Source organism: Salvia hispanica, chromosome 6, assembly GCF_023119035.1.
Source record: "Salvia hispanica cultivar TCC Black 2014 chromosome 6, UniMelb_Shisp_WGS_1.0, whole genome shotgun sequence".
Taxonomy (NCBI): domain Eukaryota; kingdom Viridiplantae; phylum Streptophyta; class Magnoliopsida; order Lamiales; family Lamiaceae; genus Salvia; species Salvia hispanica.
This window is the reverse complement of record NC_062970.1, coordinates 13,574,964-13,598,059: the sequence shown is the minus strand read 5'-3', so window position 1 is coordinate 13,598,059 and position 23,096 is coordinate 13,574,964. Positions and strand designations below refer to the sequence as shown.

Sequence of the window (23,096 nt, the reverse complement as noted above, 5' to 3'; positions counted from 1 at the left end):
TTAAAATATAAAATACTTCATACATAAATTTTTATATTGATTGTATTGTAATATAAAATGGAAAAATTAAATTATTTTTATTTTTCTTTCTTTTTTATTTTATTAAAATAATTTCATTTTTAATTTCACTTAATCTACTAGACTCATACTAATAATCATAAGCATTAGCGTAATAAACGTTTCAAGGCTAACTAATAGTATTATATTTATTGTTAAAATGTTAACATATTTAGATTTAAAAAGGTTGAAAAAAAATACAAGAGAAAGTAGAGGAGAAATTAGCGCTGAATTAGGAATAGATCTTCTTTTCATAAATTTGGAGTCCATTTGTCCATTTTATAATGGAGTATTAGCAATCGTAGTATAAAAGGTATTGGGTGATCCTTACCGGTAATCGAGTCATTTCTTGTTTTCTTAAAGGTCAACATATTTCTTTCCAATTACTTTAATGTCTCTTACTTTATTCTCTATACATTTTTTCTACCTTTTTTTCATTTTCTACTTTACTCTTCATTTACTTAAATCGTTGCAGAGAAGATATTTGGTGTTGGTGGAAAAATTTGCAAGCATGGTTTAGATATTGCAGAGGTTACTCTATATTCTTACCGACGGTCAATTCAGAAATGATTTTTGATTGCATTTTTATTAGGTTTTTAAGGGGATAACTGCGTAATGGTATCCAATTGATAATTAATATACATGTTTTGAAATATTTAGGCTAACATGTAGTATAAGTCATGATTCCACCAAGAATATTTTTAATACTCTCTATTTCAAAATTGTCATTCAAACTCAACAATGGATGCAATACCATTAGCAAAATTGAAGATCAATTGGTTATCATGTTTAATTATTTTTTTAAGTATTCATCTTTATCCACACGCAACTAAATATTTATGTATCAAGAATTGAGCCGTAAATATTGGAAGATTTTAGCTTGTAATAATAATGTTGATAACACTTGTGATTTTAGTGTTAATGTCATTTATAAGGACAATTTTTAAAATTTATGAACTATTTTTTTGTTGTTATCACGTGAATTTAGTAATGTTGATAACACTTGTGATTTTAGTGTTATTGTCATTTACAAGGACAATTTTTAAAATTTATGAACTATTTTTTGTTGTTGTCGGGTGAATTTATTCTTATTTATGTATATTCATTCTTTTTGTTTTTTTTTTCTTGTGAACTTTTATTTTGTTGAATTTAAATTGTCACTAATTAATTTGTATTGATGGTGTTTTAGTATGTCATTGAAGTGTAATTGTTATGTTTGTATTAAATATTTTAAATTGTTCTATTCTAATCAATTTATGGTTCTTTATCTCTTTTAAATTTACATTTAATTAATTAATTTTATTTATTTATCTAATAAGATGCTACTCCGTATTACACATTCTTTTATTTTTCGAAGATCACACAATGATATTAATCTTATTTCCATTGATTTATTGAGAATGTATAATTTGTACGTGACAACTATAAGGCTCGTGCATAGTACGAGTGCTGATACTAGTTTATGAGTAAATATGTCAATTTGTCATTTTGACTTATGTGTAACACTGTTAGGGCCTAACATACACCCTATCGATTCACTCTCTCCGGTTGTTGTACCGCCCTTTCTTTTAGTATAGTGCTGTGGTCTCCGCCTCCTCCATCGCCCAATGTTTTCTCCCCTTTCTTTATCATCGCCCGCTTTAATCACTGTATTATACTCCCTCCGTCCCCTATTAGGAGTCACTCTTTGACCGGACACGGATTTTAAGAAATGTAAAGAAAAGTTGGTTGAAAAAATTAGTGGAATGTGGGATCCATTTTTTTATTGGTTTTATAATAAAATGTGAGTGAATTGAGTTAGTGGAATGTGGGACCTACTTACTATTTATGGTAAAAATGAAGTGTGACTCTTAATTGGGGACGGACCGAAATGGAAAAGTGTGACTCTTATTGGGGGACGGAGGGAGTAGTTATTTACCCAATTTTAAATTGTTTCCCGTGTCCCCATGCCTCTTGCACCTCCTCCTTGTCCTCATCGCCCCCTATTGGATCACGAACATTGCAGCAACAATCATAGGTGTGTGAGCAATATAACAAATCAAATTTGCCTTTATCAAATATAAATGTTTAGGAGGTGTTTGATTTGGCAAATAGGAGTATTAAATGCCCAAAAACAAACCTTTTCTCATGTTTGGTTTGTTAAATACCCTTTCAAGAGGGCCTGCAAAAATGTCTCTGGCCCGCCTCATTAGTGCCCATTTCATTAGTTAAGGTATCTCCCAAATTTTGAAAGATAGGTTTTCAGGCTCGGAGTGTTAACTTTATTGAAAATCTGAAATGACCAATATGTCCCCGTCTTCTTCAATCACATAAATTTCACATAAAAATGACCAAAATTTTGAAGAAGCAGTAGCGTGGGATTTGAGTGGGTTTGGGGGTTAGAAATTTCAACCCAATGTATTCTCCTGTAAACACGTTATCATATATGCATGCCCCTAGCAATTACTGCAATTCAATAGCTCTTTTCCTGAATTTCTAAATCATATATGTGAACTACCTAATTGAAGTTGTGCTTCTGTGCAAAATCTGATATTGTTCCAGACTTGAATTAGTCAAGTGAGAAGCTCTGATTAGCAGATTTTAATTATGATACCTTCGTGCATAGTCTGTATTTGTTTCAGTTTCCTTAATTATGATGCTTGTGTGCTTAATCTGTTTTAGAAGCTTGTTCTAGTTCACTCCTTTGGCCAAAAACAGACTTACCGTGAAGAGAGGTTAACCAGCAAATCGAAGTTCTCGGGTTCTCCAGCCAATGGAAGTAAAATCGATACTCAAGCCTGCGAAGAGGCGAAATCTTGATGAAGAGGTCGCGAGGAAGCTGTGAATTTTGGCGGCTCCTCAATAAATTTATGTTTAGGGTTAGATGAGGATAATATTGGAAATAGGAAAAATATATGAGGATATTTATGGTATTAGAAGCTATTCTTAACTGCCTAAAATCCAAACCAAACATCCGAATTTAAACTATAGAAATCATAGAAGTCAATCCAAACAATTGAAGTATTTCTCTCCTGCCATGAAAAGGAATCACTAACAAGAGCCATCCCTTTTCTTGAGAAACCATACCCGTTTGTTTGTCAAGGATTGTGGTCTGGGAAAGTAATCTAATCCCCATTATTAAAATCCCATGTTTGGTTCAATAATAAAAAATAGGGAAAGTAATATAATTCCTAAAATTGGGGAAAGTAGGGTCAAAATACCGGATTCCGATTCCTCAGCAAAACCCTGTTATTCTTTTTCCTAAACTTGGGGATTTTAAAAAAAGACGGAAAAAAAGAACGGAAAAATCCCTCTCTTATTCTGCTCTATTTATTCGCGTCTTCTCCAAATCATTCTGCTCATTTTTCAGTCTGCAACTCTTCAGAATTTCGTTCCAATCCTTCATCAACAAGTAAGTTTCTATTTTCCGTCAAATTTGTTCATATTTTTATAGTTCTTTACATTATCTCCTGTGTTTTTTATTCTCTCTGATTTTGCAATTGGATTGATTTTCTCTCTTTGATGTGTTGCAAAGTGAGTGAATAATGATCAATGATTTTATATGTGTAGGTGGGTGCATCTAACAATTTTGGAATCATCCAGTTTTCCATCTCCATTTTAGGTATAATTTGTACTGAAAATCTCTTCTTTGATTTTAGCTCTACATGGAAAAAACGATTACTCTGCTCTTCTTTTATTTTTTTTCATTTACTTATTCTGCTACTTTTTCTGTACTTGTGTGTGTTTTAGGCTGTGCTCAAACAAGAAGTCATTTTATTTGATAATTTTGTTGGAGCTTTCCTCTAGTTTTAGTGTTTTTGTTGACCCGTTTGTTTGGGTGTCCACAAATTACTACAATTGGTTTCAGATATATGATACATCTATTTATTGCAATGATGGTGACAATAACTAGAAAGCTGTAACATTAACTTTCAATTAAATAAATTTGTAGAAAACAAGTTTGGCAAAGACAATCACTTGCCTTGTTATTTGATTATATTAGGCAGAATAAACTAGAATTTATTTTGATATGACCTGATCATACTCTCTAAAGACTCTTGCAGTCTTATTAACTGTATGTATTTATATATATGCTATTGAGTTTTCTTGTTTAAGCTTTTATACCTTGTTTTTCTTTTAAGTTGGATTATGTTTGAGATCAATATTATATTTACTTTTACTTTCTCAGGGTGTCTTAGAAAGACGACAGAAACAAAATCAAATTCGAAGAAATTTCTTTTTCTTATAGCTTGTTTGCAATTGAAGCAAATGAATATGTTGAAGCTAATGATGCGTGTGATTGTTCCTATCACTATTAATCATCTTCAAAAATATTATTTAAAGGCCCCACGTTCTTTGAATGAGATTGACCGATCACGCTACATTCATAGATTGATCTATGAGAGTGATCGCACATGTTATGAAGAATTACGTATGGATAGATTTTCATTTAGAAAATTAGTTATCTTACTTGAAACGATTGGAAGACTAAGGCCTACTAGTAATCTAACTGTTGATGAGCAAGTTGCTATTTTCTTGTACATTCTAGCGCATCATCAAAAGAATCGTACAATGAAAACTAATTTCATGCGGTCAAGAGAAACAATTAGTAGGTATTTCAAGCTTGTACTAAATGCCGTTCTTAGAATTCATGGTCATTTACTAAAAGCTCCTTCTCCTGTGACTGAGAATTCCACTGATGCGAAATGGAAATACTACACTTTAGTTTATATTTATCTTATATGCATAAATCTTGAATATTGATTGAATTAAAATTGTAGAATTGCATAGGAGCTCTGGATGGTACCCATTTTGAAGTGAAAGTATCAGAGGTTGATAAACCTAGATATCGAAATAGAAAAGGTTATACTTCTACAAATGTTTTAGGAGTATGTTCATAAGATATGAAAATATATATGTACTTGCGGGTTGGGAAGGCTCCGCGGCAGATGGTAGAGTTCTTCGAGATGCTTTAAGTAGAAGAAATGGATTACCAATACAGGATGGTAGGTAAACTATATGATTTTAATAATTTCGTTAAATTGACATGAATACCATAATAAATAATTTTTTTTTAAAATTAGGTTACTACTATTTAGTTGATGCGGGCTACACGAACGGTAAAGGCTTTCTTGCCCCTTTTAGAGGTCAACGGTATCATCTTAGTGAATGGAGGAATGGACGTCAACCAACAACTCCAGAAGAATTTTTTTATATGAAGCACGCATCTGCTAGAAATGTTATTGAGAGGTGTTTTGGAATGCTAAAGATGCGTTGGGGAATCATTAGAAATTCGAATTTTTATCCAATCAAGCAACAAGGCAGAATTATTATGGCGTGTTTTCTTCTTCAAATTCACATTAGAGAAAATATGACTGTTGATCGCATTGAAAATTTCTATGGTGATAATTCTCAAAATGAAGAAGAGGTTAATGGATTAGATGGAGAGCCAATCACATATGTTGAACCAACTCAAGAATGGACAGATTGGAGATACAATTTAGCTAACCAAATGTTTAATGATTGGATGCAAAGTAGACATGTTGCTTGATATTATTATTGTACCTTTTCACAGTATTTGAAATCTATTTGTCATGATGATCCTCTAGCTTTTTTATGTAATAGTTTAGGATGCTTATGACATTTTGAATTGCAGTGCTTAATACTTTTTTATGATTCATATAAGTTTTCTATTATTAGATTCATAAAAGTTGTTGGTTTTTTAGCATTAACTCCATTATATTACTCGATAATGCTATAGTGATTTGTTGAGCTTTAATATTTTTCAGATGGCTCGTCGCGGCAAGGGAGCTAATCATGTATGGACTATTGAAGAAGATGCGAAACTTGTAGAAACAATTGTTGAGTTGAAGAGAAGTAGGAATTGAGATGGTGAAAGTGGAAGTGGGTTAAAAAAAGGTTATCAAAAGGAGTTGGAGAAGATATTGCAAGAAAAAATGCCAGGCCATGGTCTTAAAGAAAAACCACATATTGAATCTCGGTGTAAGTTATTGAAAAAACATGCTGGGGTTTGGTGCCCCTTGCACAGCGGAAGACTTGTACAAATAAATAAATCAGACACGGATCTATTTGACCGATTATGCGATTAATCAATTCACATGTTAAACAGATAATTGCAAGTTAGAACGCAAATAATTCATGCTTAAAGAAAGTAAATTCTAAGCATGAATTCTACGGTTTAGAGTTACCGATTTGATTCTCCAAAGAATCGACGATTGCTTGCGCCTTCTCCACGATGATCTTCAATACTAGACCACAGATCTTCTCTCTGGTTCCCGAACTGTATCTCGATATCAGGGTGGGCTGATCTTATCAAAATACTAGGACTCGAATAAAGAAGAAATCCTTTTAGAAAAGGGAGTAGAATTCGAAATTCTCCTCAGCTTGGAGATTTTCGAAAATTTTGAAAATTACAAGAAGTAAAATTGTGATCATTCTGTCTCCTTTATTCTCCTATTTATATTAAGTTCCTTTTGGGCCCAGACAGGGATCTATGGAAGGTTTTGGATATGGGCTCGCCCAATTAGCTTTTTACTAATTAAATTGAACCCACAATTTAATACAAGCTTATATTGGAATATTACGAGCAGCCACTACAGAAGTAATATTGCACTCCCCATCCAAATCCGAAATTACAAGTAATCCGGGTTTCTATTATTTATATTATTTATTTCCCGCGCTTAAGATATAAATGTCCATTAATTAATTAATGTCTGCTATGGACTTAATTAATTAACATCTTATTAATTCCAAGAGTGGACTTAGCAAGAAACACTTATTTATTATTCATAGAGTAATAAAACTCCAACTGGCCAGTTTTACGAATAATAAAACCTTGTTCAAGCTCCTCTTGAAGACATTATCAAACGAGACTCACCTCGCGCACAATTCAACATAATAGCAATCCTAGCACCGCTAGATATTAATCACCACTACCCAATATATCGGGATTATTGGGTTGCGAAAAAACCCGCACCATTTGATAAGTCAAAGTAGTGCATAATCAATACCGTATGCTCAATGCTAACGTATGTAGATTAAGAAATAGTTATTTATCAAGACCTAGTCTTTCGGTAGATAGCATAAAGACATGTCATGCTGTTAGATCCATTCAGTGTTATACCACACCAACGCCATCTTATTTCGAAAGGCTTAGAAATAATCGGATTGACATTGCAACCTTTCACGATAGGTAGTCTAAGCCTATCTGGGTTGTAAAATTCTTCTTTTTCTTTTGCAAAGCATTGCATAGAACCGATCTGTGTTACCTTAAAGTGGGCGACGCCCACAACTGATCTACTAAGCAAAAAGACTTAGACTTTGTTTGCTTCTTATACATTTAAATGTTCATAAAACATCTTATAAATGCACAAGCAAACACAATGTAATAATATACTGATTCTATTCGTGCGAAACTGCTCGAATAATAATGAATCGGGTTAAAAGTGGATTATAGAGTTTTACGTATACAAGCAAGATTCTATTCGAGCGAAACTTGCTCGAAACATGCTTTTCAGTATACCAAACCTAACAAAAACAATATCATGCTATCTACGATGTGCGTACCAATGGAGAACTAAGTGGATTTGGCTGGGATGATGAAAGAAAATGTGTTACTGCAAGTGCAGACGTGTGGGATGATTACTTAAAGGTAAAATAAACATATTCCTTATTCATTTTTTATTTATTCATTTGTTGCTTACATACTGCACATTGGTATCATGAAATTATGTTTTTGTATTTGTGTAGAGCCATCCAGATTGCACTTTCATGAGAAACAAACCTTTTCCTTACTATGATCAACTATCATTTGTTTGGGGCAAAGATAGAGCCGCTGGACCAAATTCTGAAGCCGTGCCAGATATGGTTGAGGATATAGATAGAGAGCAAAATGTCAATCAAGGAAATGAAGAATCTGGTGAAGATGGTGCACCTTCAATAAGTACAACTCGAGGCGAAGGAACTTCCAAAAAACATGAGCGGAAAAGAAAGAGAAGTTCTGATGGTTTGATATTAAGTTTGGAGCGCATGACTAATGTGTTTAATGAGCAAATGGAAAAGTCGAATGATCAAATGGGTAAGATTATTGAAAGTTTTAACGCAGGTGACAAAGAGAAAAAAGACAATCGTCATAAGCTTAATCAGAAATTGGAAGAGATTGAAGGCTTATCAGCTTATGATAGACAAACAGCTGCAATGAAACTTGTTCGAGATCCTGATTTATTAGATTACTTTTTCACTCTTCATGACGAGGATGCAAAAGAGATATTTCTGAAACAATTATTAGGATGAATTTAGTTCGCTTTTTTTTGGGCAGTTCTTAACTTTTATTTCTAGGATGGACTATTTAAGAATTATTTATTGTTTAGTTTCAAAGCTCTTTTAGATATGCATCTTTATATTTTTCTATACATAATCTTTGATATTATATATTTTATTAATTATTTAGATCATAGTTTAATTAAATTAATGAAATATATTGAAGTATTTATGAAAATAATGTCGATAGTATATATTTTTTTATATACTTAAAAGTAAATTAACTATTATATTCTTACTTTAAATTTTAAATTGAAATATAAAATTTAAAATATTGGTATGTTTCCAAACAGTAATGTCACCAGGAATCATATTCCCAGTAATCATTTTCCCAAGAATCATTTTCCCAGTTAACTTTACTTTCCTGGTAAACAAACGGGGCCTAAAGGGCAAACCAAACTAATCCTTAGGCAAATCCCAGTCTTTTTTAACTATTCAATTAAGATGATTGTGTTAATTTCAACATTTCTCAATTATCCGTTCACGTGACAATTATTGCCCCTACACATACAGCTTCGAAAATAATCTTATCCACTAATTAACTCGATCATTAGCCGAAAACGATTGACATTTTGGCATTACACAAATAATGAAAAAAAAGCAAAATTATCCCCAATATCCCGCCATCTGGGGTTTTAAGCAAAACCCTAAATCCCCAAACCATCACTCATTCACACTTCCACCATCTGAATCCAATCAACTGCAGATATGGCGTTCAAGATGATGCATTGGGCAACCGGCATCGAGCACTGCGCCTCGGGTTTCATCACCCATTCCTCCGCAGATTCCACGCCCAAAATCCCTCCGATCACCGCCGATGACATCGACTCAAGCCGATTGGAGCGGTTCCCGACCTCATTACTGCTGCCGCCAACGTTCTTGAAGTTTACATTGTAAGAATTCAGGAAGAGGCTTCTCCGTCCTTAGCTCACAAAGCTGCTGCCGAGCCCAAGGGTGGTGGAGCCGTCTTAACTGGCATTTCCGGTGCCTCACTTGAGCTCGTTTGCCATTATAGGCTTTTCCCAGTTACTGACTGATGGTGGAAGGAGGAGAGACTCTATTATATTGACTTTTTTAGATGCAAAAATCTCAGTTTTGGAGTTTGATGAATCAATATATGGGCTACGAACCAGGTGTGATGTAATCTTATTATTGCATATTCCTTTCCCACATGTTGAAGGAACACAACGCATTCTATGCTGCTATTGGTGGCACTCATGTAGTCATATGCATATATAAGTAGCTCTTTACATTATTTGTGACAGGAAAAATAGGTCTTTGATTTGTTTTTATTTATATACTCCCTCCGTCCCGCGTTACTTGCACTAGTTTCCTTTTTGGGCGTCCCAAGTTATTTGCACTCTTTCCTTTTTTAACAAAAGACAAAACATCTAATCACTCTTTTTTTATTCTATCATTTACTTTACTCTCTCTTATCTTTCCTACTTTTTTCATCTCTCCTATTTATTTAATATAATTTCTTAACCTCCGTGCCCAAAAGTAAACGTGCGACTAACCCAGGACGGAGGGAGTATGTTGCTATATTTCTTAAACATGGACTAGTGAACTCTAACTGCCTACAAGTTGAAATCCTGAGATATATAACAAACCCGAAGCCATGGAGAGTAATTTCAGATCATAAGTTGCAAACAGAATAGTATGCCTCAACACAAACTATCATGAGAATGCTTTTTGGTGGTAGTTTACTTATAGATACTTTTACTTCTTCTCTTTCAGTTCCATGCATTGTTTTGAGGGTTCTGATTGGGTTCACTTGAGAAGAGGCAGAGAATTTTTCCCAAGAGGCCCCACTAGTGAAAGTTGATCCATTGGGGAGGTGTGCTGCAGTGCTTGCATATGGATTACAAATGATAGTCCTCAAAGCAGCTGAGGTTGTGTAACTGATCTGTCTTTACTCTGTTGTAGTTCTTTTGATATGAATATTTTGATCACTAGGAACACGGCACGGAAAAATATTTTTTTATTACTACTACTAGATATACACTGTATCAATTCATGAACTATTTAGAATGTTGGGGATGATGAATGTTTGAGCCATGTGGATTATGCTGCTTTCAAGTAGTAACTGCTTCTATTTTTTAAAAAAATTGTAAATTCAATTGTGAAACGTGATGCTAGGCTAGCACTGGTTTAACTGCACCTGCGGAGGACAGTACTTTCAGGGCTGCTGCTGCTTCTCGAATTGAATCATCATATATTGTTGGCTTACGAGATCTTGATATGAAGCACGTTAAAGATTTCATCTTCATCCATGGTAAGAATTCTGATTTGGTTTTTCTGGCATCCTTTTTAATAAAAGGGTGTTTCAGAAAGTCCAATGTGGCTAAGTATATATTCTCAAATATTTGTGTATGCTTTTTGTTGCTATAGATTTCCTAGTCATTGTCATTTCCTTACCCATACTTCACTGGAAAGTTTTGATTGTATACTTCAGAATAGTCAATAAAAGGCATGCACCAGGTTGAGAATCAGCACTTTCTTATGGGCTACAGCACACAAATTTCCTTTCTTGTATCTGTCGATGTTTAATTGCTGAATGTTGAAAAAAGGCCTATGATATTTTTTTCTCTGTTCTGTATTTTCAATTGGGTGCCAATATGATCTTTATCTTTCCAAATTATAGAATTCCTAATACATTTGTTTGATAGCTTTGATTTTTAATGTTAATAAATGACTGCATTATTCAATTCTATCAAGTATGGTTTTCTAAAAGGCAGTTGAGGAGATTTTGCATGTAAATTATGTAGACTGACTTTTTCTTGTTTGGTGCTATTGACTTTCTCATCATTGCCGCTCCTTTAATCTCAAGTTTAAGTTGAGCTTATTGGTTGCAGGGCAAAAAAACTAGTTTGGGAAGTCTACGACATAGATGTTTTCTGTATATTTTCCTTTGAGTAGGTGGAATTGTCGAAACCTTCTCCAACCTGGATAATTTGATGCTATTGATAAAGAAAAAATTTGTTTTATGCTTTAAGGTTGTAGTTACCAGATTTTTCACCTTCTTCAGTTAAAAGTTAGAAGTTATAATTTAATGTGGTTGTGGATTAAATTAAGTGAGAGTGCCGCCTCTAGACGACTCCAACTCAGTGAGACACTCTTGACCGCCGGCAACTAAGTGGTAATCAATTTGTAATAAATTCTCAACTCAACTTCATAATTTTTTTGGGTACACCAAAGGCCTCTTATAAGAGGATTCTTTTGATTTGCTGTGATGTAGTGTTACTTGTAGCCATTGCTTGGTCTAATCAGTGGTTCTATTTCTATTTAATCTTTTGTTTTTTGCTTTGAGGTCCTCAGTATCCAGATTATATTTCTCTAAGATTCAGGCACCTAATTTGTGATCTGTTTGTATATCTTTTATCTGCAACTTCATTTCATTATGAACCTCAACAAATTCCTAGGCACTCCTTTTTTGAATGATTAAAAGCTAATTTTCAGGTTATATTGAGCCTGTTGTGGTAATACTTCATGAACACGAGCTTACATGGGCGGGTAGGGTTGCTTGGAAACATCACACTTGTATGGTTTCAGCACTCAGCGTCAATACAACATTAAAGCAGCATGCGCTCATATGGTCAGCAATGGTCATTGTTTTTAAATATGATTCTCTTATTTTACCTATAGGGTCTCATGTAATTGTTCCAAAGAGCTTGTCATGTCATGTCTTAGGAATTCTTTTTCTTTACGTGCTAACGTTAATATAGCATATTTTATTTTTGTGGTGCTAGAGGTTAACTTTATGACCTACATCTATCGTTGAGAAAGCCTTCGTTATGATGCTTCAATTATCTTCTGTTTTTACCTTTTTTTGGCATTGATAAATTACAAAGGAAGAACGTTGGAGTTTGTACTCTAGCTTAAAGCTGACCACCCTCTAATTTCCAACCGATGTAAATTTGAACTACTTACAATATTTTTCTACATGATTTTCAGAATCTCGCTCATGATGCATACAAGCTCCTTGCAGTTCCTTCACCTGTTGGCGGAGTTCTTGTAATTGGTGCAAATACAATTCATTATCATAGCCAGGTTTGCTCTTTTTGGCATTGCATCCTCTAATTTGTACTCTAGCTTAAAGCTGACCACTCTCTAATTTCCAACCTATGTAAATTTGAACTACTTACAATATTTTTCTATATAATTTTCAGAATCTCCCTCATGATGCATACAAGCTCCTTGCAGTTCCTTCACCTATTGGCGGAGTTCTTGTAATTGGTGCAAATACAATTCATTATCATAGCCAGGTTTGCTCTTTTTGGCATTGCATCTTCGGTATCACTTGCTATTCCGTTCTTTTTTGTCCTGCTCTATATCTGATGATGCTTAATTGGTCAGTCTGCTTCATGCCACTTGGGGTTGAACAATTTTGCTGTTCCCGCAGATGGAAGGTGAAATTTCAGCCTTCTTCACTATTTCTTTCTGTCCCTTCTTTTCTCTATAATATGTGGAGAGGGATATATTACCATTCAATATAATCTACTAGTTTTTTAAGTTAGACAGTGCATGTTTTATTAGACTAACTATTGGTTCATTGTTGACTTTGCCTCTTATAATGATTTACATTAGGAATAAGTGCATCACAAAGCACAGTGCCACCTTTTAGGATAGGTTATACATTGTTCTTCCGTCCCATCCCTAAAAAAACTACTTATTGTACATATAGGTTTGTTGGTTTAAAAGGTGATACTTGTAAACATAGTGCTTACTGTTAAAAACTTTGGTTAGAATGTTTGATGTCTCCATCTAGCCTTTATTACTAAGAAGTTGCATTGTTCTAATGTATATGCACTCCTCTTTCAGTCAAGAGATGCCTAGGTCTGGATTTACCACGGAGCTTGATGCCACCACTGCGACATGGTTAACTAATGATGTTGCTCTGTTCTCTACTAAATCAGGGGAGCTGCTTTTGCTTACTCTTGTTTATGATGGGAGGTTGACGATTTATTACTCTTACTTGGTTCTCCTATTGGAGACATACAGAAGTGCTGTATTCATTTTGTTTAACTAAGTCAACCCTTGCATCTAATTTTACATATTCTGTCTCTGACATGGGTGTTTAGAATATTCTTTTGCTGACTTATCTGGCTCAACAATTTTATCTTATGATCTATTGGTGGAGCGTGTTACTGGGAATATCTGGAAATTTCTTTATGTTATGTTTATAGCTTTTCAAATATTGACAAATTAAACCTATGCAGATCTGGTTTGAAAGACTTCCTAGTGATGTGTTATCATTTTGGTTGGAGTATGTACAAATATGATACTTAAGCTTCAATTGTAGAACATGATGCATAAATATGCCTGGGCTGTGCATTGTTGGCTTGCCTTTGATTATGTAAAAAGTAGGCCGGTGACATTACTAGTCATATACTGTATATTTGATATGCTGTCCTATTCAATTCTGCAGAGTTGTTCAGAGGCTTGAACTGATGAAGTCAAGAGCTTCAGTCCTTACATCAGTTAGCCACATTAAGTTCATGTTATTGCACATTACCTGATGAACATCTGCACTGATAGATTTTTCATCAATTGAACTTGATTTGTTGTAGGACATTACTACCATGGGAAGCTCGTTTTCTTCTTGGGCAGTTGGTTGGGTGATAGTCTGCTTGTACAGTACTATTCTGGAGTTGGAGCTCCAACATTAAGTCCTGGTGTAAAGGAAGAGGTTTGTCATTTTGACTGTTAGAACTCAGAACGAGTATATTTCCAGTAGGCTTTCTTAAAATAATACTTGATCTTGAAATGCAGACTCTGCAAATGCTGGCATAATTAAGACACAATTAACATGGGCTGTGCATGTTCTCTTTTTCTCTAGGTTGGGGATATTGAAAGTGATGCCCCTTCAATGAAGAGACTGTGGAGATCTCCTTCTGATGCATTCCAGGATTTGATTACCAGCGAGGAACTTTCATTCTATGGCACAGGTCCAAACAATGCTCAAATAGCTCAGGTTAAACCATGACCTGCATTCTTTGCTGAGCTCCATTGTGTTAATTTTATGTTTATGTGAAGTAGAACTACGCTTGGAGAGAACTGGCCTGTTTTTTCTTAAAACTAACCCTATATTTTTAATTGTTTTAGCATCAAGAAAATTCTATACGTATCAAGGATGGATGTCATTTATTCTCTGCTGGAGAAATGATTAAAGTGTGTGACAAACTGACAATAGTGCTTCATTAGGATCGTAGAAGATGCTTCTTCAGCTTATCTGTGATGTTTGTTTTTATAGTCATTGGTGCTCTATATAATATCAGCCTCTCTTTGTGAGCTTGAATTTTGTTTGGGAAAATGCTTTAAGCATATTCTGAGAATCTTCTCAAAAGAGAGCCTAAAAATATACATTGCTTTGAATACGGCCCATATTTATAATTTATCTATCAAAGATTTCAATCAGAAGGCTCAACAATTGCTTTGAGGATGAATATAAGAACTAAACTTCACCAGACCACCTTGACTTGCTTTTATTGTTGTTGGATCTCTCATTGTAAGGTTTTCTTTACATTCTCCCCTAGGATTGATAAATTTCAAACATTGACAAGCCTTTTAAAATTCTAGCTGCTTTGAACTTTGCATCTTAGTTTCTTACTGAAGCGCAATCTTAATTGTAGAACAGCGATATTATGTTTATGGACTTGAGGTTGTACTCATCTCGAATGTGAAGTCATATGAATTAACTAGATGATATCCTATGGTTTCCTATCTTGGGTTCTGTTTCTGTTGTAATTTGACCTTGATGAACTTGATTGGATGTCATGTCAGATCTCTCATAGTATGCTGATAAATTTCATTCTAAGCTGCTGAATTGACATTTGGTTTTAATGCATTTATACTGAAATATATTTTCGAATTTTCTATTTTTTAAGAGATGAGTTGGTTATTTGGTTTTTGCAGAAAAACTTTACCTTTGCAGTACGGGATTCATTGCTTAATATTGGTCCACTAAAGGATTTCTCTTATGGTTTGAGAATTAATGGCGATCCAAATGCTACAGGAGTTGCGAAGCAAAGTAATTATGAACTGGTTAGTTGTAGCTTCATTCTTCAGTTTAAGTTGGCTTATCAGTTGATAACCAATGCATTGCTAAAAGTGTTGTCCTTATTTATTAAATTGTCCTTCTTTGTTCAGAAATTTACAGTGCTTTGTTATCTGATATGCAAATCATGTATGCATCCCCTATCTAGGTATGCTGTTCTGGCCATGGAAAAAATGGTGCTCTCACTGTACTTCAAAAATCAATCCGCCCAGATACAATAACTCAAGTGTGTACACCTCCTTTTTCTCACTACATGGGCTTTTTGAAAATCTGGTTATTGCTGTGCTTCTTGCATAATTCTGGAAGATGTTTTACCCTACTGTCCTACACATGATTTTTCTAATGTCTAGTAGTAATATGAATGAATTATATGTGAATAAGTCAGTTTGTTTTTAGAACAGAGAATGAAAAGTAAAAAATCATGTAGGTTGTGGTTATTCTTACATTGTTAGCTTGTCATGCGATGCCGTCAGTTTTATAAACTTATTTTTCTATTGGTAAAACTATTAGGCTACGCACTTGTGGCCATTTATATCGTATATGAAATTCATTGTAATTCTCTTGAAAAACTGTCAAATTAAGATTTAAAAAAAAACATAAGAATATCTCTTCTTAGAATCTGTGAATGTCAAATTTCTATTTCAACATTGGAACTTAGTGGTTGGGATGTCAATCATACCAAGCCCTTTTGTTTTTTTAGCTAGATTAATATTCCTTATCTTCCCAGAAAACATATATATAAAGAGAATGCAAAATAAATAAATAAAATGTTTGATCTACACTTTGAAATTGTCCTTTTTGTAGGGTCTTAAATATTACAAATTCCCCCATGTGTATTTGGTCTCCATACATCTTTTTTCTATTGGGATACTAAGCGTAATGTCTTATGTATAAGTTGTATAATTAAATTAAGGCTGAGTAACTGTATTGAGAGCTTCTTACTTTCTTCTTTGCAGAATGTAAAGCTTTAAGAGAATTTTAGTTTCTCCTTGATTGTTTCATGAGTTTGTTTATACCTTGTTTCTGAAGGAATCATTACCTGGTTGCAAAGGAATTTGGACTGTCTACCACAAGAATTTGCGCAGTGAATCCTCTAAAGGAGTAGCTGACGAGGATGAATATCATGCATACTTGATTATTAGTTTGGAAAATCGTACAATGATATGCTGTTGTTCACCTTTTCCTTCTGAAGAAGATACCATTTGGAAATTAATAACTATCTGTTGTATAAAAAACTCTTATTGCCTTGACCTGTTATTTTCTTACAGTTGTATTCTGTTCTTGTTTTACTCTACAGGTATTGCAAACTGCTAATAATCTTGAGGAGGTAACTGAAAATGTGGACTATTACGTCCAAGGAACTACAGTTGCTGCAGGAAATTTATTTGGAAGGTGTGTTTCTTACTCTACCGATAAACCATCATATAACATCTTTCTGGTATGTGTGTGCGCGCATGTGTTATTGGGAAGGGGTTGGAGATTCTGGAAGAAATTAGTCCTTTTCTGGAAGGAGGTGAAAAATGGTTCTGCTAATGACTAAATTATGCAGGGGGTTCAAATTACTTATTGTCAGCTGTTTTTTAACAGCACACAAATATGCTTTATTAGTACTGATGCCTGGCTTTCTACTGGGATTGGTGAGGCTATCGATGGGGCTGATGGTTCAACACACGATCATGGTGATGTGTACTGCGTTCTATGCTATGACAATGGAGATCTGGAGATATTTGATGTACCTAACTTTAACAGTGTTTTCTTGGTCGATAAACTTGTATCTGGAAGGAGCCACATCTTAGATACATTTTTCCATGGCGCAGCGAATAATCATATAAACCTCACAAACAAACATTCTGAAGATATTGGACAAGTCAGAAAAGAGGCCACTCACAATATAAAGGTGGTTGAGCTGTCTATGCAGAGATGGGATTCAGAGCATAACCGGCCATTCCTTTTAGGAATATTGTCTGATGGGACCATTCTTTGTTATCATGCTTACATTTATGAAGTTTCAGATAATGCTTCCAAGACTGAGGGTGTCATTTCTTCTCAGAACTCTGTTAATCTTAGCAATACAAATGCATCTAGGCTTAGAAATTTACGATTTGTTCGTGTCCCCTTGGACACATATGCAAAAGAAGAGACACCATCTGGAGTCTGCTCACAACGCATCACTGTTTTCAAGAACGTTGGTGGTCTTCAAGGTTTTTTTTTCTTTCTGGCTCAAGGCCAATGTGGTTTATGATGTTTCGAGAGCGGCTTCGGATGCACCCACAGGTTAGTTTGATTCAATTACTAAGCAACTATTCTTATACTAGCATTTTGTTGTAATACTAGAATATTGGTATTCCAGTTTTCCAGTAATTAATGAGCTCATTAATCACTATTATCATTTTCTGTTTAAGGGGTGTGATGGACCTATAGTAGGCTTCACCGTTCTTCACAATGTTAACTGCAACTATGGGTTTATATGTATAACTTGAGAGGTTAGCTTTCTAATTATGTAATTCTGCCGGAACCTTGTTTGCTATGTCAACGAGCAATATATAATCTTCCTATTTTCAGGGTGGTCTGAAAATATGCGAGCTTCCAGCTTTATCATATGACAATTATTGGCCTGTACAAAAGGTGCATGTCCATCAGTTCTCAATTTTCTCTTCTCCACAAGTCAATTTGTATGCTATTGGTCATATGTGCCTAATTTGCTCTCTCTCCATTGGCTATTGGGAGTGCTGGCAGATTGGGCTGAAGGGGACTCCACATCAAGTTACCTATTTTGCAGAGAAGAACTTGTACCCTGTTATAGTTTCTGTTCCAGAAAGGGCAATCTCTATAATGCAGTCTTTTTCCTTTAGTGTATCAGCAATCAGTTTGGTATTTAGTTTCCATCAGCACACAAACTTATTGAATATTTAAATCTGTTTCCATGAATACTTAGTTAAAGCTGGGTTAACTAACCGTTCATTTGATTTTTCATGTAGGTGCTCAAGCCACTTAATCAAGGCTCTCATCTCTTGTTGATCAACAAGTCGGAAATCAGTTTGAGCATGATAATATCCCATGGAAGAATTTGAGGTTCGGATTATGGAAGCAGAGAAAATAAATGGCCCCTGGCAGACTAGGGCTACTATTCCTATGCAAACTTCTGAACACGCTCTTACTGTGCGAGTGGTGACGTTAGTTGCACAGTCCGAATGCATATATAAATAAGTATTACTACTAGTAGAGTTAATCCTACGGCCACGCCCATGTAATCTGGCTCCAAATAAAATTAGTTGATTATAGAGCTAGCATAGCTTCTTTATCTATATAGATACTATTAATCTGTATCTCAAATAAAATCTTCCGCAAATTTTAAGATTGGAATGAATCTTGAATTCAAGTTAATCCTCGTAGGTGACGTTCGGTTGCCATGACTAATTATCATAGGACTATCCATCTAGGATTAAGTTGTAGGATTATTTTAGTTGGAGGGGAGAGACTATAACTAATTATCATGAAACTATCCATCTAGGATTAAGTTGAGGGGTTAATCTTATTAACCAAACATGATACATATTTAATCATGAGATTTAATCTTGCACTATAACGTATGTCTCAAATAAAATATTAAGCGGAATTCAAATTAGTCTTCCTATATTATAAGATTGGGATGAATCTCTCCTATTCTTCAATTTAATCTTCTTTCTATATAGATTAGAGCTTGAGCGATATTATTGAAATGCCAATGTTGATGAAAATGAGTCTCCAATTTATACTCGGTGGGAGCTGGAATATAGATTGAAATTGGAATTGGAATTGGAATTAGTTGCATAATGAGCACCATCACCACCCGAGCCATAGCTGATGCTAGCTTATGTCAAAAATGTTTATATAGTTAAAATAGGTGCACCAATGATATGATAATGAGAATAAAATAAGATTCAATCGATCTATAAAATATAATGCAACATTTGCTATATTGAGTGTCCACAAAGAACATCCATAAAATTTACAGATTTTTTTTCTAGACAAAATTTATAAACATCTCTTATTTTCAAAATAAAATACTTTTATAAATGTTTTTTTTAGATGATAAGATGCATAATTATATGTCTCTATCGTATCATTGATAATAAAATCATATAATCTTAACTAATTTTATGGATAAAAAATTACTCCATGATTTAAATCATGCATTTTGATTGATTTATGGTTAATCCCTAACAAATATTTTTAAGTGATTATCTAGCGTTATTTAATTAATAAGAAAACACTTTGTGTGACGCTGATGTTGGTCAAAGCAAGGGGTTCAGACAAAATGGTGTCCTTTCTTCTTAGGCTTAACCATATTTCTCACGTTATTCGACATTCCTTTGTTGGATTTCTAGTGCATTTATTCAAAACACAGTCATCACCGCACTGTTCTAATCGACAAATTTTGCATTGTTATTGTTGTTGGTTTCGTCAAAAGGAGGGCATGGTGGTCCACCTGCGACTAGTGTCGTGTTGGTCCAAACATTTTCAACGGTGACAATGCAATGATAACAAGAGGATGAACGTGTATCGAATAAGAGCACAAAAATTCCGACAAGGGAATGTCGAATATTGTGAGAAAGACCAATGGGTTGAACTAGGGCTAAGCCTGAGAGGAAACAATGTTGTTTTCTTTGAAAGGGAAATACAACATTGTTCTCTTTGATGGCACAATTCGACATTGCTCCATCCATTCCTCGATTTTAATTCACGTCAGCACCACATAAATGAATTCTCTCATTAAATAGTGTCACAAAAAATTAAATGCATGGGACAATTTCGAGAGGTACTAATTTAATTTAATTTGTTGGGTTTGAAAGTTATATGAGATTGACCATAAGTTAACCAAAATTGTACTTCAAATGACAATTTTCCATAACAAAAAATTATGTAACACATCACAGAGTGGGATATAGTAGCCAAACGGTCTCCAGGAAATACACCATCAGAACAACCAATGAAGAAGAAAACAGAAGTTCCAAATGAGAAAGCATGCCCAACAATCTCAACTTCACTCATCACCCTGCTTAAATCGAAAGACATTGTTTTAGTATGTCGGTTCTGAGATGATACGTACACCAAAGAAGATACACTTCTAAAACTGTAGGTGGTGTGTTGACAAGCATGAAAGATGACAAATCCATAACTACAATCACTCATGGATGAAAAGTAAGAAAATTGTACTCCCTCCGTCCCAAGATAGTTGGGACATTTCTTTTGAGCGTTGGATTTAAGAAACTAATGCGTTCAAGGTTAAAGTGGAAAGATTAGAGTAAGAGAGAGAATAAGTAAGATAGATGAAGAGAGAGTAGTATAAGAGATAGTAAAGTTTTTTCAAAAAAAAAAATGACTCAACTACCGGGAAACAACCCAAAAAGGAATATGACTCAACTATCTTTGGTCAACCCAAAAAGGAATACAACACAACTACCTTAGGACGGAGGGAGTATAGAACAAAGATTTGCGGACCTATTTGAGTTTTGACCTATATTTTGCTCTAAACAACAACAACAAATTATGGTATCAAGGACTACTTAGATTTTCACCTATAATTCATACCATACAGATAAGAGATGGAGCAACTTATAAACTTCAGTTCTGTCTTACTTCGAGTAAAGGCAGTGTTCATTAAAACAAAAATCTGAAACTGGGAAGAACAAAGGTAGTGAACTAAAAATAGAAGACAATAGTACATGTTCTACTTACCTCAGGTAGAGGGGTACTGGATACATTAGAGGTCGATTTGGGGGGGAGATTCGTCAAATTTAAGAGAGCACTCTGAGTAAGCCGAACCTATCCCCACTCCAGCACCGAAAGCTATAGACGCCCACCGTGTTGCTGGACTCCCTGAAACAACAGTGAATGTAACCTCTCTCATTAGTCAGAAGATACAATAAGACCACTGCCACTTGCAAAAAAGGTGAGTACAAAGCTACTCTAACTCTATTAAAACATAAATACCATCAAAAAGTTGACCAGTAAATATGCTCCAAACAGCCTCTTTGCTATCATAAAGAAATCAATGCCGATAGACTCCCCAAATTGGGTGACCCTGGATTTCACTATCTTGTTTATAATTTAATTTGTGAAGTTTGGTTTGGTGCTGGATTTCACGTTGGGAAGATTTGATTCTCTTCTACATTCAATTTTCCAGCCAAAAACTTGGTGGCATGGTTGTCACATAATTTAAATAAATAAATTCAATAAAACCAAACATTCTCTTTGTGATACGCGTAATCCAAGAAGCATATTTGTTATTGTGAATTTAAGATAGGCTGTCAAATTATCTCATATTTGCTTCGTTTGAATATTTCCATGCTATTTTTTATTGTTATTAATTATCATCATAATTTTTTAATTAGCCGACTATTACAACTAATGATGATTAACAACTTATTTTGAACAAATATATTCTTGCCCTTTTCTTTAAGACTTCAAATTTGCTTTTTAATCGACCATCTATGTACACTATAAAATACTAGTGATATTTTCCAATTACTGTAGTATGATACTATTTCATATCATACCATTAGAATCGTTTAGTTGGTTGAGAAGATCTATTAGCCAATCAAATGCATTAGGACATTAGGTGTGATAATTGTAATTTGGTTCATCTTATGGTTAACTATAGTTTCTATTGCGGTATCTTTTTAAAATATATTCCAACTTTCACAAAATATGAAATTCATACTTTCTCATATTACGTGTCCCAATTTTTTATTTTGGTCAAGTCTCATATTAATTGTCTCATTTCATTTTTACCATTTTTAGTAGTGGACCATTCATTTGATTAACTCATTTGCACACGCATTTTGTTACTCCATCTGCCCCAAAAAAATATGTGCATTTTTTAATTTTTGTTTGTTCTATAAAATATGAGATTTTCATTTATAGAAGGTTATCTCAATTTATTACCTTATACATCAGGTCATTTAAAACTTATACCACCATACTAATAATAATGTGGGTCTCCTAATGCACTAACACTATCATCTCTCTTACTTTACTAAATTTTATTTCAATTCTCGTGTCATAGCATATGCTCATATTTTTATGAGACGGATGAAGTATAAAAGTAGTACTCCATATAAAAATAGGACTCCTGGGCAGTGAGACACGTACGGAGGACAGAAGGAGTAATACATACTACTACTACTAATAGCTAGTACTAATTTTTAGAAATAACAAAAAAAAAATATGTATCCTATGCGTCATTCTCCTAAAAAATAAAAATAAATATGATCTTCTTCACTCAAAGGATTCTCTATTTTAAAATTTTAAACTCTGCATACCATATTTGCACAATGCTACAAATGTTTTTCAAAAAGAGTACAAAATTCGATTCTATGTTTTCAAGCTTGTTTTACTCTTTTTTTTATTTTTTTTAGGAACGAGATGTAAGTGGAGAATCTGGTTGGAAACTTGTCCATGGTGATGTTTTTCGGCCTCCCCAAAATTTGGCTCTACTCACTGCTGTTGTTGGCACTGGTGCTCAACTAGCAACGCTGGTTCTGCTTGTCATCATTTTAGCTATTGTTGGAATGTTGTACATAGGGTATGCCAGAGACTCTTTAAGATGCCATTTTTGCTTCTACATTGAAAAAAAGCTTAGAAGTATCCGTTTCCGTAAGTATATTATACTACAGTAATG

General features: G+C 34.2%; 1 protein-coding gene, 2 long non-coding RNA genes and 1 pseudogene across 4 annotated transcripts; 3 read left to right on the top strand and 1 right to left on the bottom strand.

Moving 5' to 3' along the window:
• Nucleotides 1-3,352: 3,352 nt before the first annotated feature.
• Nucleotides 3,353-6,069, top strand: LOC125192397. The gene is made up of 3 exons (XR_007171391.1): nt 3,353-3,448; nt 3,607-3,658; nt 5,826-6,069. It is a non-coding gene; the product is annotated as an uncharacterized LOC125192397 (long non-coding RNA).
• A 1,532-nt stretch (nt 6,070-7,601) lies between these two features.
• On the top strand, nt 7,602-8,414 carry LOC125192149. The gene is made up of 2 exons (XM_048089623.1): nt 7,602-7,708; nt 7,807-8,414. Exon 2 carries the CDS (start codon nt 7,828-7,830, stop codon nt 8,347-8,349), a length of 522 nt encoding a protein of 173 aa, XP_047945580.1. The 5' UTR covers nt 7,602-7,708; nt 7,807-7,827; the 3' UTR covers nt 8,350-8,414.
• A 670-nt stretch (nt 8,415-9,084) lies between these two features.
• Nucleotides 9,085-18,817, top strand: LOC125194743 (annotated as a pseudogene).
• Nucleotides 18,818-20,279: 1,462 nt separating this feature from the next.
• LOC125192305 lies at nt 20,280-21,520 on the bottom strand. 2 transcript variants are annotated; one of them, XR_007171360.1, is made up of 3 exons: nt 21,407-21,520; nt 21,152-21,292; nt 20,280-20,468 (listed from the first exon to the last, which is right to left on the bottom strand). It is a non-coding gene; the product is annotated as an uncharacterized LOC125192305 (long non-coding RNA). The 2 variants fall into 2 exon arrangements; XR_007171359.1 differs by lacking the exon at nt 21,407-21,520 and having other exon boundaries at nt 21,152-21,338.
• Nucleotides 21,521-23,096: the final 1,576 nt, after the last annotated feature.

What these genes read in the sequence shown, in the direction of transcription:
- LOC125192149 (XM_048089623.1), top strand. Translation starts at nt 7,828, where the DNA reads ATGAGAAACAAACCTTTTCCTTACTATGATCAACTATCATTTGTTTGG.